Source organism: Odocoileus virginianus, chromosome 7 (genome assembly GCF_023699985.2).
Source record: "Odocoileus virginianus isolate 20LAN1187 ecotype Illinois chromosome 7, Ovbor_1.2, whole genome shotgun sequence".
Classification (NCBI taxonomy): Eukaryota; Metazoa; Chordata; class Mammalia; order Artiodactyla; family Cervidae; genus Odocoileus; species Odocoileus virginianus.
Genome location: NC_069680.1, coordinates 36,766,586 through 36,782,840, shown reverse-complemented (window position 1 = coordinate 36,782,840; position 16,255 = coordinate 36,766,586). Strand labels below are relative to the sequence as shown.

The 16,255-nt window shown below is 39.0% G+C and overlaps 1 protein-coding gene across 2 annotated transcripts; it reads right to left on the bottom strand.

Moving 5' to 3' along the window:
• Positions 1–10,531: 10,531 nt before the first annotated feature.
• Positions 10,532–15,492, bottom strand: ZWINT (ZW10 interacting kinetochore protein). 2 transcript variants are annotated; one of them, XM_020910340.2, is made up of 8 exons: positions 15,372–15,489; positions 14,160–14,250; positions 13,870–13,993; positions 13,543–13,709; positions 12,964–13,020; positions 12,287–12,429; positions 12,047–12,206; positions 10,532–11,237 (listed from the first exon to the last, which is right to left on the bottom strand). In XM_020910340.2, exons 1-8 carry the CDS (start codon positions 15,410–15,412, stop codon positions 11,226–11,228), a joined length of 795 nt encoding a protein of 264 aa, XP_020765999.2. In that variant the 5' UTR covers positions 15,413–15,489; the 3' UTR covers positions 10,532–11,225. The 2 variants fall into 2 exon arrangements, with proteins under 2 accessions (XP_020765999.2, XP_070326661.1); XM_070470560.1 differs by having other exon boundaries at positions 11,153–11,933; positions 15,372–15,492.
• Positions 15,493–16,255: the final 763 nt, after the last annotated feature.

Here is a 16,255-nt window from a genome sequence, read left to right as displayed (position 1 = left end):
GTAAAAAATAGCAAACTGTTGATAGTAATCAGTACTACAACAAAATGAGATGGGTTTCCTGTAGCTTCCAGGTGTCTTCATGATTGAAATAAATGACTCTTTAAAAAAAAAAAAAAACAACACAAAGTCAGTTAAATTTATAAAGAGAAAATAATGCCTAACTTCACATTTTAGAATATATGTAATGTACATATATTTAAAAAAACTATTTTAAGCTCAACATACGTCGCTAGGAAAAACAAAATACAACATCAAATAGCTCTATAATCTAATAAGTTCCCGAAGTGAAATTAAATACATTACATGTCTAACAGAAAATACTATTTTATTGAAAAGCCTTTTGACAAAGACAGTTTCTTTAAATTATACCCTAGTTGTTGGGAATTAAGTTTCTAGAGATATAGAGATGGTAACACAAAGGGAAAAATCATTTCATTGATTACTGGGAGAGTAATGTCAATATCAGCTGTGCAGGCTGAGGCTGGAGGGACATATTTCTCGCCAGTGGCACCTGGATTTCTAAGGAAGGATCTCTGTGACTGGAGAAGTGGGGCAGAAAAGGAAAGGGAGATGACAAGAATATCAAAGTGTCATGTTTCTTGCTGTCTGCCTCTGGATTTCAAAGGAGAACTGCCCATGAACCTCTGGACATTCCCCACTTCCCCCACTGGCCCTGTGGAATCCCCAAAACCTCAGATACTAAGTCCACACATCATCTCTGCTGTGGACTCCTTGTGCCCACTCCCTGGTGCACCCTTACGATCCAGTGCCTATAAAAGAAACCACAAACATGATATAGTGCCATCTTCTGGGATAAAAAAGGCTTCTAATAGCCAGCTTGTTGAACTATAAGATTCAAAGACAATAGAAGTCTTAATTTACAAAGATGTCTGCTACTTCAAATGTGAAAGGAAAAATGCATAACCCTAAACACTATGAAATATCAAAGACGGTAAAACCAACAGAAAATGGTAATTCTCCAGCAATTAAATTAAAAGGCACAAACTACTGCAATCTAATAAAGAATTCTAAATAGCTGTCATGAAGAAATTCAATGAGTTACAAGAAAACCTAAAAGGCAATTCTATGAATTTAGAGTAGAAATAATGAATATAAGCAGTTCTCTACCAAAGAGATTGAAATTCTCAAGCTTCCCCAAGTTGGGGAAAGAACTGGACATACAAATCTAGGAACATAACAGAGTCACATTATTATTTCAACACAAAAAGGCCTTCTCCTAGACACATAATGAAACTGTCAAAAATCAATGACAAAGAAAGAATCTTAAAAGCAGGCAGGGTAAAAAAAAAAGTGACCAGGGCAACCTACTAAGAAATTCCCAGTAGGCTATCAGCAGACTTCTTAGTAGAAACTCTAGGTGGGCCAGAAGAGAGTGAAGTGAAATATATTGTTTTTGAAAGAAAAAAACTGTCAGCCAAGAATGTTTTATCTGACAAAGTTATTTTTCAGATATGAGGGAGAAACAATAGCTTTCAAAGGCAAAGAGAAGCTGAAGGAAGTTAGCACCATTAAATCTAACTTGCAAGACATACTGAAAAGATGTTCTTCAAGCTGGAATGAAAAGAAGTTAATCAGAGACAGGAAAACACATGAAAGTATGTAACACACTGGTATCACTGGGGGAAAAAAACAGAATAAGAAAACTGTAACTTTATATTAGAATGTTGTTTTAAACAGTTAACTACATTATAAAGGAAAATAATATTTGAAATAACTATAACTGCTATAATTTATTAAACAATTCAAGCATCAATTCAGTTCAGTTCAGTTGCTCAGTCACGTCCGACTATTTGTGATCCCATCGACTGCAGCATACCAGGCCTCCCTGTCCATCATCAACTCCTGGAATCCACTCAAACTAATGTCCATCCAGTCAGTGATGCCATCCAACCTCATCCTCTGTTGTCCCCTTCACCTCTTGCCTTCAATCTTTCCTTAGTATCAGAGTCTTTTCAAATGAGTCAACTCTTTGCATAAGGTGGCCAAAGTATTGGAGTTTCAGCTTCAACACCAGTCCTTCCAATGAATATTTAGGACTGATTTCCTTTAGGAAGGACTGGTTGGATCTCCATGCAGTCCAAGGGACTCTCAAGAGTTCTCCAACACCACAGTTCAAAAGCATCAATTCTTTGGTGCTCAGCTCTTTTTATAGTCCAATTCTCACATCCATACGGGACTACTGGAAAAACCATTGCTTGACTAGACAGACCTTTATTGGCAAAGTAATCTCTCTGCCTTTTAATATGCTGTCTAGGTTGGTCATAACTTTCCTACCAAGGAGCAAGCGTCTTTTGATTTTATGGCTGCACTCACCATCTGCAGTGATTTTGGAGCCCCCCAGAATAAAGACTCTCAATGTTTCCACTGTTTCTCTATCTACTTGCCATGAAGTGATGGAACCAGGAACAATGATCTTAGTTTCCTGAATGTCGAGCTTTAAGCAAACTTTTTCACTGTCCTCTTTCACTTTCATCAAGAGGCTCTTTAGTTCTTCTTCACTTTCTGCCACAAGGGTGGTGTCATCTGCATATATGAGGTTATTGATATTTCTCCCAGCAATCTTGATTCCAGCTTATGCTTCCTCCAGACAGCGTTTCTCATGATGTACTCAGCATATAAGTTAAATAAGCAGGGTGACAGTATACAGCCTTGACATACTCCTTTCTCTATTTGGAACCAGTCTGTTGTTCCATGTCCAGTCCTAACTGCTGCTTCCTGGCCTGCATACAGGTTTCTCAAGCGGCAGATCAGGTGGTCTGGTATTCCCATCACTTTAAGTATTTTCCACAGCTTCTTGTGAGCTACACAGGCAAAAGCTTTGGCATGGTCAATAAAGCAAAAGTAGATGTTTTTCTGGAACTTTCTTGCTTTTTTGATGACCCAGGAGATGTTGGCAATTTGATCTCTGGTTCTTCTGCCTTTTCTAAAACCAGCTTGAACGACTGGAAGTTCACAGTTCATGTATTGTTGAAGCCTGGCTTGGAGAATTTTGAGCATTACTTTACTAGCATGTGAGGAGTGCAATTGTGCCATAGTTTGAGCATTTTTTTGGCACTGCCTTTCTTAGGGATTGGAATGAAAATTGACCTTTTTCAGTCCTGTGGCCACTGCTGAGTTTTCCAAATTTGCTGGCATACTCAGTGCAGCACTTTCACAGCATCATCTTTTAGGATTCAAAACAGCTCAACTGGAATTCCATCACCTCCACTAGCTTTGTTCATAGAGATGCTTCCTAAGGCCCACTTGACTTCACATTCCAGGATGTCTGGCTCTAGGTGAGTGATCACACCATCATGACTATATGGGTTGTGAAGATCTTCTTTGTAGAGTTCTTCTGTGCATTCTTGCCACCTCTTAATATCTTCTGCTTCTGTTAGGTCCATACCATTTCTGTCCTTTATTGAGCCCCTCTTTGCATGAAATGTTCCCCTGGTATCTCTAATTTTCTTGAAGAGATCTCTAGTCTTTCCCATTCTATTGTTTTCCTCTATTTTTTTGCAATGATCATTAAGGAAGGCTTTCTTATCTCTCCTTGCTATTCTTTGGAGCTCCACATTCAAACGGTATATCTTTCCTTTTCTCCTTTGCTTTTCGCTTCTCTTCTGTTAACATCTATTTGTACAGCCTCCTCAGATAGCAGTGTTGCTTTTTTGCATTTCTTTTTCTTGAGGATGGTCTTGCTCCCTGTCTCCTATACAACGTCACAATTTCAATTTAAGCATAAAAAAGAGGTAAAGTGAGAGCAGCCCCTTGCTGTTCAGTGGTTAGCACTCAGCACTTTCACTTAAGCGGCAGAGGTTCAATCCCTGGCCAGGGAACTAAGATCCTGAAAGCCACTCAATATGGCCACAAAAAGAAAGAAGACACAAACTGGAACATTAGAAACAGAATAATAATACACTACATATTTTAAAGGTGCTAAGAAAATAGGTCTTACTTAAAAGTCCTTATAGCTAAAGAGAAAAAAATTTTTTGTAACTACATATGGTGACAAGAGGTTAACTAGGTTTACTGTAGTGATCAATTTGCAATCTTTATGCTGTACACCTGAGATTATATGTTAGTTATACCTCAAACAAACCCAAAACCTAAAAGGTGAAGAGTAAAAGGGTAGAGCCTTTATAGGGAAGTGAAGATAAGTTGCTTTTAATATAAAATAGGCTGTCTGAAGAAAACAGAAAGAAAGGAAAGACACTGTTTACGGAATCAGAGGAATTAATACTGTTAAAATATCCATCTATAAATTCAATGCAATACTCCCATCAAAATCCCAAAGTGAAATCATGTGATCAAATTAAGAGAAATATTTTCTCAGATTTCATTACATATGTTAATTGTTATATAAAATCAAAGTCAAAAAGAAATAAATTCTAATGGTATACTTCCCTGGGATAGAAGAAAACAATTCTAAAATTTGTAGAGAACAATAAAGGACTCTAAATAACCAAAATAATCCTGAGGAAGAAGAAAAAAGTTGGATGTACCACCTTTCTTGACTTCAAACTATCAGCCACTGGTATAAAAACAGATACACACAGACCAATGGAACAGAATAAAAAAGCCCAGAATTAAGCACTCAACATAAAAGGTTAACTGATATTTGACAAGAGACCCAAAACATCTAATGGGGAAAAATACACAAGCAACAAAAGCAACAATTAACAAATGGGACTACATCAAACTTAAAAGCTTCCATATTGGGAAAACAAACAAACAAAAAAATTAACAAAATGAAAAGGCAACCTATAGGATAGGAGAAAATTTCAGCAAACCATATATCTGATAATGAGTTAATATCAGAAATAAATTTTAAAAACTCAATTTTAAAAGAAGAAAAACTCTATGTGTCCAAAAATGGGCAGAGAAGTTAAATAGACGTTTCTCCAATATGGCCAACAGGTACATGAAAGATGTTCAACATCACCAACCATCAGGAATACGCAAATTAAAATCATAATGAGATATCACCTCATAACTGTTAGAATGGCTGTAATCACAAAAGACAAGAGTTGATGAGGATGTGGAAAAAAGTGAATACTTATACACTGTTGGTGGATTATAAATTGGTTCAGCCAATACGTGAAACAACATGGAGGTTCCTCACAAAATTAAAAATATATCTACCATGTGATTCAGCAATATCAGTTCTGGGGATATACTCCCAGGAAATGAAAACAGGATATTAAAGGAATATATGCACTCCCACATCTTTTGCAGTATCATTCATAATAGCCAAAATATGGAAACAATCTTATTGCCCATCAGTGGATGAATGGATAAAGAAGATGTGATACACACACACACACACACACACACACACACAATGGAGTATTATTCAACAGTGAAAAAGAGGGACACCCTGTCATTTGCAACAACATGAATGGACCCTGAGGGCATTATGTCAAAGCAATATAATTCAGACCGAGAAAACCAAATACTACACAATATCACTTACATGTGGAATCTAAAAAGCTGAACTGGTAAAAACAGAGAGAAGAACGGTGGTTTCCAGGTGATGTGGGGGGTAGAGAAGTAGCTTGTACCTGGTTTAAAGGGTAGAGACATTTAACAAGTAGTAAACAAGCCCTAGAGAGCTAAGGAATATAAGAATATAGACAACAATATTTTATTACTATTATAATCATCACATTTGCTAAGAGACTAGAACTTATTCTAACCACTAAAAATAAATGATTATGTAACATGATAGAAGTACAAATCACAATTACACTGTATAAATTACACATTACACTGTATAAACCTATCCAATTAACATGTCTTACATCTTAAATTTATGCAATGTTTTATGGAAATTTATTTTAATAATAGAAACAGAGCAGTACCTGGCACATAGGTACTCAAAAATGTTTGTTGATTGGGCACAGAATAGAAAAAATTATGTTAGTACAATTCTGAATCTATATATAATCAACCACTTGGATCAAAATTTAAAATAGTACACATTATATGAATATGATTAGGTACATGCATACAAACACACAGACAAAATTTTATAAAAAGAACAGGTAAGACATTTCCAAGAAACTGTGAGCCTTATAAATCAATTCCTATCACCATCTGTGCCACCTGCTTGAGCTGAACAATGTGATTGCTAAATTACAAGCTACCATCACATACCAATAACATTGTGTTAATATCTCCCCCCAGAAAATCATCTTAGATATGGAACAAAGTCTTGCCTTGAGGGACATGAAATCCCAGTTTTAGTTTCTCTCCTACACAAAATATATACAATTATTAGAATTAACTGAGAATGTGCTATCCCTTCCTTTTCATTGCTATAAGAATAAAAATTTTTTCAATAACTACTTCCACTTCCCAAGATCACCAGCACCACCATATACCAAGAGTTAAATTTAGTTATTGAATTAGTTCCTGAAAATTGCTGATATAAGGGTAGAGATAGGGTGGAAAAGTAAGAAAGAAAATCTCTAATGATAACAAATTTTTTTTTCAACCAAATATTTGTCTTACTCTTTTCTAAAAGATTAACAGTCTGTTCTGAGTGCCAAGAGTGACATAGGCACCTAATGGAAAGCTCTTTTCTTTATATTCCAGTAACATCTAAATATTGTTCAACATAATTGTTGAAACTAATATTATTAAGCAGTCATATGGTACTGTTTAAAAATCATATTCATTTTTTAATTGATGCAAACTAGGTCATTGTTAATATAAATATGTCATAGTAGGTTTTTTTCCCCCACCTATTTTCAATTGTTATACCTAAAATCTTGATATGTAGAATATGACTCAGGCACAGGAAGTGATGTTTCATTGCTGAAAATGTTTTCCAACCTTCAATGACTAATATACCAAAAAGCACTGATCTCTGGGATAGGTAGTTCATTAGTTTCTAGTTGGTATGTATTTGTTTGGATTGCTGTCATCATCCAGGAATACCAGTATCACTGAACTGCTTTAGTGATTATTTTAGTGGGTATAATATACAGTAACTAACAATTACGATTGTTGTATTATATTTAAGTAGCAACACTTGAAAATAGACGTTCCATTCTGCTGCCACTCCAATGTTGCTTTAATCATCTAATTGGTTAAGTGGATTTCAGCTCTTTAGTTGCTGTTATTATAGCAAGTCCCAATAATTAGCAATGGTCAGACATGTGTAGGGCTTCCTAGGTGGCAGTAGTCATAAAGAACCTGCCTGACAATGCAGGAGACATAAGAGGCACAGGTTCAATCCCTGGGTCGGGAAGATTCCCTGGAGGAGGAAATGGCAACCCACTCCAGTATTCTTGCTTGGAAAATCCCATGGACAGAGGAGCCTGGCAGGCTACAGTCCACTGTGTATCAAAGAGTCAGACAAGACTGAGCGACTTCACTTTCTGCTTAGTGTTGTCAAAATATTTCAATTCTTGGTGCTCTCAAAATATTTTAATTCTTAGTCCATAACAATGAAAAACATAATTTTTTTGGTCAGAATTAGACTTTTCCTTCCTGTCTTTAAACTCAGATTCTTTATCATCTTTCTTTTTTTAAATTCTCAGAATTTACATTAAGCAAACAGTTGACATTCAATAAATGACAAAATATACTTCTGGATAATTTGAAACTGAACTCAAAGGCAGCTCTTCAGAAAATCTTCCCTGAAGATGATCGAATGAACATTTACTAAGTACTTTTAAAATGTGAAGGTACTGATATATGTTTATTTGTGGATACAAAGAATATATGTTCCTATAGACAGAAATTACAAAGAACAAATGGTTAATGACAAGATCTAAAAACAGAGGTCAAATATTCATCATCCAGTCACTCACGTCCTCCAGCTAATCTACATTACCCTTGCCAGCATTATATGTGTATGTAAGTACACACACACCCACACCAATGTTATATGTTATGTATCTCATGACTAAAATCCTCAACCAAATTTCCCATTTCTTTTCTTTCCCTCATCTCTCTCATGTTGAAAATGACACACTGGAACAGTTAGGCATTTCAGTTATCACCAAGAGTAGTGTTCAAACAAGAAATCAGCATATCTTGCCCAAGACTGTATTATCATTGTAGTAACCAAATGAAACCACCACAGATAATGCTGAACTTCAGTAAATACATTATTTCAAACTCCTCTTCTATTTCTAGAACATCTGGCCAGGTTATTCCAAGGCTTACATACATGGAGACTGTGGATAGGCTCCTGCCCCTAAAGAGAAGTATTTTCCCTAAAATACTCATGTAAAGCATAACTTCTTGTCTACTAAGTTTTATAAACAGGATGAAAATTTAATACACATATTGTTAAAACTGGTATTTTTCTTAATAAGATTGCTGTTTATGATTGGTTATTAAGAGTAGACCCAGTTTTTACAATGTAACTTCATAACATGGAGATTCTACAAGATATTTCAAACTTTCATTCTTTCATAAAATAAACCCTATTTTGAGTATTCCAACTCTTGTGTGTTTTTCCTATGACTTTTTTACAATACATTAAAAACGTGTGCATTAGATCATATATATATATATATATATATATATATATAGTGCTTCTTTTATGTTTATTTGTGATAATCTTTTATTTCTAAACGTTCTGTTATCTTCTGAAAGTACATTTTTATATTTTCTTCATTTTTCTATCTCAAAACACAATTTTAGGTACAAAGTAATCAACACATTTAAATAATTATCATGTAGGTTTAATCATTATAATATGCATGATGAAATGAATTATGCATACCTTGCATAGGTGTGTTTGCTAAAGTTCACTTGACAACTTAAATTTTAGATATTCATTTGAATATGGCATCTGAAATCTAATTTTTGTACACTGGAGAGCTCCATGAAGATTAACAAGTTTTTTTATAACTATGTCAACAGTTACTCAAATTCAATTTAACAACAAGAATTTACACCCTTGTCCCCACAAAAAGACAATTTAAAAAGACTTCAAGATATTGATTCTTGAGACTCTAACTTTCAGACTTAATGCCTAGGTTATTCGGGCTTTCAAAAGCAAAGTGTATCAAAACTCACTAAATTTCTCAGTCTTTCCAAAAAGTACCAAAAAGTTCATTTAAATACTGTGCTAGCACTAATAATGAAACTAGTTGACTTAATTTCAGATTGCTTGTATTTCAAAACTTACACATATTTGGCCCAAAGAGGAGACATAAAAATTGCAATGCAAGAAGTTGCATAATTTTCTAAGACAGGATGGGGCTTATTAAGGACAGAAAGATTCTAAAATGTGAAGTTAGTTCTCTTTTCACAATAGGGTAGAACATTTGAAGCAAATTTAGATGAAAGTGAAAGAGGAGAGTGAAAAAGTTGGCTTAAAACTCAACATTCAGAAAACTAAAGTCATGGCATCCGGTCCCATCACTTCATGGCATAGATGGGGAAACAGTGGAAACAGTGCCTGACTTTATTTTTCTGGGCTCCAAAATCACTGCAGATGGTGATTGCAGCCATGAAATTAAAAGTCGCTTACTCCTTGGAAGGAAAGTTATGACCAACCTAGACAGCATATTAAAAAGCAGAGACATTACTTTGCCAACAAACGTCCATCTAGTTAAGGCTATGGTTTTTCCAGTGTTCATGTATGGATGTAAGAGTTGGACTATAAAGAAAGCTGAGCACCAAAGAATTGATACTGTTGAACTGTGGTGTTGGAGAAGACTCTTGAAAGTCCCTTGGATTGCAAGGAGATCCAACTAGTCCATCCTAAAGGAGATCAGTCCTGGGTGTTCACTGGAGGACTGATGTTGAAGTGGAAACTCCAATACTTTGGCCACCTGATTCAAAGAGCTAACTCATTGGAAAAGACCCTGATGCTGGGAAAGACTGAGGGCAGGAGGAGAAAGGGACAACGGAGGATGAGATGGTTGGATGGCATCACCAACTCGATGGACATGGGTTTAGGTGGACTCTGGGAGTTGGTGATGGACAGGGAGGCCTGGCGTGCTGCAGCTCATGGGGTGGCAAAGAGTGGGACACAACTGAGCGACTGAACTGAGTTTTATGAATTTAAAATTATAAAGATAGAATGATAGGCATTAGCTTTGTTGAAATTATCCAGATGTTTATAAGAGAAATAAATCCACTATCGTTTGGAAATCTGAACATACCTCTCTCAGAAGATGATATTTGGAAAATAAAAAATTAAGTATATAGAAGATACAAACTGAAAAAACCTAAGAAGCATAATCTAATAAACATACAGAAAACATCACACATGACAGTTCTAAAACAGACATTCTTTTAAAAAATCAACATGAAACATTAAAGAAATCACATTCAAGGCCACAACTGCTTCCTTCACTAAATTTCAAAGTTTTTATTATAGATTTGACATTTTCTGACCAAATTAGAATAAACCTAGAAATAATATCCTCTCACATAGAGTAAAAAATTTGAAAATTATTTTTCTAAGAAACTCACAAATCAAAGAAATAATTTTAATAGAAAGTTCTATGAATTGAATGATTGTGAAAATATTAATAAGAAAGCCAGAAGAAAATGATAACTTTAAATGTTTATTTGAGAAAACAAATAAAGATCCAAATACACAAGTTTATTACATGCTAAAAAGTTTACAAAAAAAAAAAATCAAAACATATTCTTTACCTAAAAACAGAAACCAGAAAATGATCAAGATAATACTACAAATCAATGAACGAGAACAAAACATACAACAGAGAATCACAAAAGCCAGTCTTTCAGTATTCGAACATTTGAAGATGAATGACAATCCAAAAGGATGGGTCAAGGAAAAAAAAAACAGTAGAACACAAAAAATGTATCAGGAATATATCATTTGGACATCTTAGAATAGGCTGCAGATTTAGAAAATCAGGGATGTAATCACTTCCTCAAACACAGTAATGATCCCACTGTTCATACATTCAGTGACAGACACATAGAGGATTGGAGAATGAAACAAACAAACAAACAAAAATATAGAAACACAAACATACCAGCACAAATAGAAATACTAACTCACATATCACAGGCCAATATAGCGAGAAGGTGTGGGGGAGGGGGCGGCTCTATACTTTTTCACTATTGCTCTTTATTTTATTACTGTTTCAGTTTGCTACTGTTGTAACAAACCCTGAAATCATCCTATTGACCTTTTCATCACTTGTTCATACTCATTATGCTCTAAGTGGCCAGTGATTGGTCAGTTAAATCCATTTCTTCAGCTCCAGTTCATTTCAAATTAGGGCCTGGAACAAATCAGAGACTCAGTAAACATTAGGATCAGTAATTAAAGTTAGCTTCCCACATCGAATCACCTGCATAAGGCATTTGCCTTCTCCCTGAATTAAGCTCAGCATATTAGTAGCATATCCTTTTGGGTAAGCAACCTCTGATGCCCCACGCCAGGGCCCCTTCCCAATCTATATTCTCTCCATTCACACCTGTCCAAGCATCTATCATGTTGTTGGCCTTTGAGTGTGACTCTTCCCACCAACATGTGAAGATAAGCTGACAAACAGGCAGCTGAGAGAGCTCCAGGATTTTTAATAAACAGAATCCAGAGCCTGCCCTGACCAGGTATGTAGTCAAAAATCAAACTGCACTCAAAGAATTTAAGTCCATCCTGCAATGAAGGTGAGGTGAGAGGACTGGGGAAGAGGAAGAGCCAGACTAGTCTAGAGTAGGCTGGGCATGGGGATATAGTACTAAACTTCAACCATAAAATAAACTCCTTGTTCCTTTCCACATCCCATCCTTTCCATGAATAGTGGAGCTCAGAAACAGAGATAGATTGACCAGAGACCCTCCCTCCTGCCCTATTGTAGTCAGGGGAAACCACAGCCTGAGTTGGAGTCTGTCCTGCTCAAGGATTCTTCTGTATGTTGCTGTCTGCCAGGAAGCCATGGTAAGCCTGCATCTCCAACAGGCTGTGGGTTGTCAGCCTTAGGAAAACAAGGTATGCTATGGGCAGTGAGTAAGGTCTATCTTTCAGGTTTTTTCTCTGTCTCCCTGCCCAACTATTCCATCTCTCACTCACATTGGAGGACACACCCACCTCTCTTCCCATGGTATCCTGAGTGTTCTGTTCTTGGGGTTGGGTCACCTGCTGGGGCTTATCCTTAGGAAGATCCAGCTCCTGTGGTATCTCTGCCTCTGCCTCATTGAATAGCTGCTTACCCTGCAGGGTATATAGCAGCTGGAGGAAGGTCTGGTGCCTAGAAGGAGGATGTGGGTATGAAGAGAGGGAACTTCTGCTGGACAACCCTGGGTCTGCAGCCCATGCTCCCAGCCTCACCTCTGCAGCTTGTCCTGCGCCTGCCCTGCCTGTTGCTTCAGAGTTCCAAGTTCCTGATATAGTTGTTGAAGTTCCTGTTGAGTTCCTGTCTGACGCTCCCTCACTTCTGACAAAGCCTCCGCCAGATTCTGCAAATGCTTCTCCTACCAGGAGTGAGAATGTAGATATGGTTCCTCAGATCCTGAGGTCTTGGAGCCATTTTCCCAACCCTCCAGCTTAGACCTAGCTGGGGTTTCAGATACACAGATGAATAGAGGGATTCCACTCATTTTAGGCAGGACCAGGAGCTTAGAAAAAAGGATCAGAGTGAGTTGTTCCAAGGTGAGGCATTCTGGAGGGAAGGGGTGCAAAGAATGATAAGACTTATTTAGTTTTCTATGTGCCAGGCACTATTTTAAACACTTGCTGTACCAATTACTCAATCATCCTAACAACTCTATAGGGTAGATGCTATTATTTTCTTCATTTCACACATGAAGATACAGAAGCAGAGAAAGAAAGGTGACAGTTCAAGATCATGCAGTGGTAAGTGGTGATGCTAGGATTAAAGTGCATGTGGGTCCCATAATACAATGCCACACAGGAGGAAATGTGATGAAAATTTTCTAGGCAGAGGACTTGGCCCATGCAATAGCATGGTGGTGGGAAGAGATATTTTCCTAGGGAAATGGACCTACCTGTTGCAGCTGCCACTGCTTCTGGGCTATTCTGAGTTTTTCCATGGCCATTTGCTTCTGCAAGTAAGCGAAGGAAGGGAATGAGGAGAGGAGGAGTGCATTTTTATTGTTGCATTTCATTTTTTTAATTATTTTTTTCTTATAGCAGGTCCTTGTTGGTTATCTATTTTAAATATAGCAGTGTGTGCATGTCAAATTCCCAATCTATCCCCAGCCCTCTTCCTCTCTGGTAACCATAAGTTCTTTCTCTAAGTCTATGAGTTTATTTCTGTTTTACAGTAAGTTTATCTGTATCTTTTTTTAGATTCCACATATAAATGTTATCATATATTTGCCTTTGTCTGACTTAAGTATGATAATCTCCAAGTCTATCCATGCTACTGCAAATGGCATTATATTATTTTAATGGCTGAATAATACTGAGGAATGGATAAAGAAGATGTGGTACATATATATAAAGGAAGATTACCTCAGTCTTATGGTTGAAATTTAAAAGATAACCAGCAGATCCAACCTAGTATATTCACCCTTTTCCTCTTCCTCTCTGCTTACCCTTCTCTCCCCTCATCATTGGTTCACCTTGGTCTGGAGCTGTTTAAGGGCTTCCTGGAGCTGTGCCTGCTTTGTTTGGGCCTCCTCCACCTTGGGCAGTGCCTGGGTCAGGGAATTCATGATGACTTCCACATGCTCTTGATAGGTGGCCTTCAGCTCTTTCCATTGCTCTTTGGCTTCAATTGCCTTCTGTCCTGAGGAAAGCCACCAAAAATAAGTATATAAGTGAGGTAGGCCCACTTGCCTGCAGCACCGGGGCTTCAGTCATCACATCAGCCAAAAAGCTGACCTGACTGATGTCCCCCTTACTTCTTCACTCAGGGAAGCCCCTAGCCGAACCCTGAGTCCACTCACGGCTTGTGTCTTCAGAAACCAAGGGGTTCTGGTCCTGGGCAGTGCCTTCCTGAACCAAGAAATTCTGCAGAAAGTCTACTACTTGAAGCTGGCTGCAGAGAAGCTTGTCTTTCTTCCGAGAGTCCTATTCAGAAGGAGGGTATCGGCAGGGAACATTCTTACCTTCTTGTACTACAGGCCAACAAGGTTACCTTCCAGTCTGCTCACCATTAATGCTGCCCAGTATCTCAACAAAAGGATCCAGGAGCAGCCCCTGGCGGGTGAAAGGCTAGCTCCCATCTTGCACATACCATCACAAATTCAGCCAGGATCTGGGCAGGCAGTTCAGCCTCCTCCTGAAGACCTACAGGCTCCAGGATGCCTGCTACCTTGGCCAGGGCCCTGAAGGGGTGAGAAAACAGGAAAAACTGCAGACTCCTGAGGTGCTAGTTCTAGTGAATTTGTGTGCACACTGCACATATGTGATTATGTGTATCAATGCTGAGTCTTGTCCTGACTAACAGCTACGCATAGGCTGGAAGGGCCACCTGAGACCAGGAATGGTGTGTGCATGGAAGACACATGGAAGTAATAAGTGAAATAATAAGTGAGGAAAAATAGCAAAGCAAGGGGAATAATAAGCATGGAGAAAGAGCTGTGATTTTAAATAGGGCCTGTTTCACCGAATAGAAACCTTTTGAGGGGACTTCCCTAGTGCTTCAGTAGTAAAGAATCCGCCTGCCAACGCAGATGTTATAGAGTCCATCCCTGGTCCAGTAAGATTCCGCATGCCACGGAGCAACTAAGCCCGGGCACCACAGCTCCTGAAGCCCTCGCTCTAGAACCAGTGCTCTGCAAGGAGAAGCCACTGCAATGAGAAGCCCGGCACCGCAGCTAGACAGTAGACCCACTCAATGAAGCTAGAGAAAGTCAGTGTAAGGCAAGAAAACAGACATTTGAGTTTCTGAAATCAAAGAAATATACAGGGGATGGGACAGCGCCCCGCGCAGAGACACAGCCCTAGAGAAAGGTCTCAGAATACTGGAGGAGGAGCTAAGGACTGAGGGCTGGATCCCTGGGTCTAGGCTCTCCAGAGTTCTTCCTTGTTAGGGGCTGGAGCAGTCCATTAGGAAGCGGTAACCGAGGTAAAATAACTCACAGAACAGTGTATGTTGGGGCAAGGGTGGCAGAAATTAAACGGCCTTCCCAGAGTACCTGGGGTGGAAAGTTTCCTGTTAGGATGGTCAACCTGCGAAGAGATATGGGGGCTTGACAGGGATGCAAGTGCCCTTTACGTACACGTCTCTGGGCAGTGTGCGTTCGTAGTGGGGAACAAACAGCCTCTCATATGCCTTACTCCTGGAGAGCCAACCTAAGACAGGGAGTTTGGGCGGCAGAGCCGAACCCCAACCGCTATAATGAGTTGAGGGACATTACTGATTTTACTCGGGGGTGAGCAAGAACAGTCCTAGCCCGCCCCGAGCTGCCTCCGCCCCGCTACCCACCGGGCGGGAAACACTTACTCTCGGGCTGCAGCCTCCACTTCAGACTCCGCAGCCCCCATCTTACCCCGGGATGCGCTCCAGCTCTACCCTGGGACTACTTTGGATCCACCGCAGGCTGCGCGCCGGAACAGGCGATTGGATGTCCGGTCAGTGGGCGGGGTTCAAGGACCATTCAGCGCTTTCATTGGCGGGCGCAGATTGACGCTTTGGCGGGCCGGTTGTTTGGCGCAGGCGCAGTTATTGCTGAGCGCGCAGTTCGACGCCTGCGCAGTAACCCGTAGGCCGAGCTGAGGTGGGGGAGGTGTGGCTTGAGTTCGTTCCGCGGCGCGCGGCCCAGTTTTGACTAAGCGACAGAGGAAAACTTTTCTCTGTATGGCTTTTAGGGGTACCTTTCAACATTTCCTTTATTGAAAAAAAAAAAAAAAATTCTACTGCTGTTGAAGGATAACGCTGGGTCTTTTTCCAAGACAGTTGGCGTCAGTAACGAGTAACAGTGACCCTGAAGACTGAGAAAACAAATGTTATCAGTTCAAAAAGCTTGCTGTATTTACGAGGTTTTCCAGACTGCAGTGCAGGGAGAGAAAACTTAAGCAGAGCCCAGCGCATTGCCTGCGTTGACAGGAAGGAGCTGCGAGTTTGGGGGAGACCAGGGCAGGTAATGTTCTTTTCAGAGTATAACAGAAAGGCGAGAGTTGTTCAGAGAACTTGGAGTTCTGCAGAATTTTCTCCAGGATTCTACTGAATTTTGAGCATTTTTTATCTGAGGAAACTACCCGGAAGGGGATTTAGGGATTCACTTAGACACAGAAATACTAATTCGTTTCACTGATCTGGCTGGGAAACTTCCTAATCCATGGGGCATTGTTATTAGAATACACACACAGGTTTTGCTTTAATAGTAG

Bases quoted from the DNA above. Each gene is read 5' to 3' on its own strand.
- ZWINT (XM_070470560.1), bottom strand. From the start codon at position 15,412: ATGGGGGCTGCGGAGTCTGAAGTGGAGGCTGCAGCCCGAGA. The intron at 13,021-13,542 runs GTGAACCAATGA...GCTTACTTGCAG, and splicing joins TTAAACAGCTCCAGACCAAG to AAGCAAATGGCCATGGAAAA. The intron at 12,207-12,286 runs GTGAGGCTGGGA...TCCTCCTTCTAG, and splicing joins GCGCAGGACAAGCTGCAGAG to GCACCAGACCTTCCTCCAGC.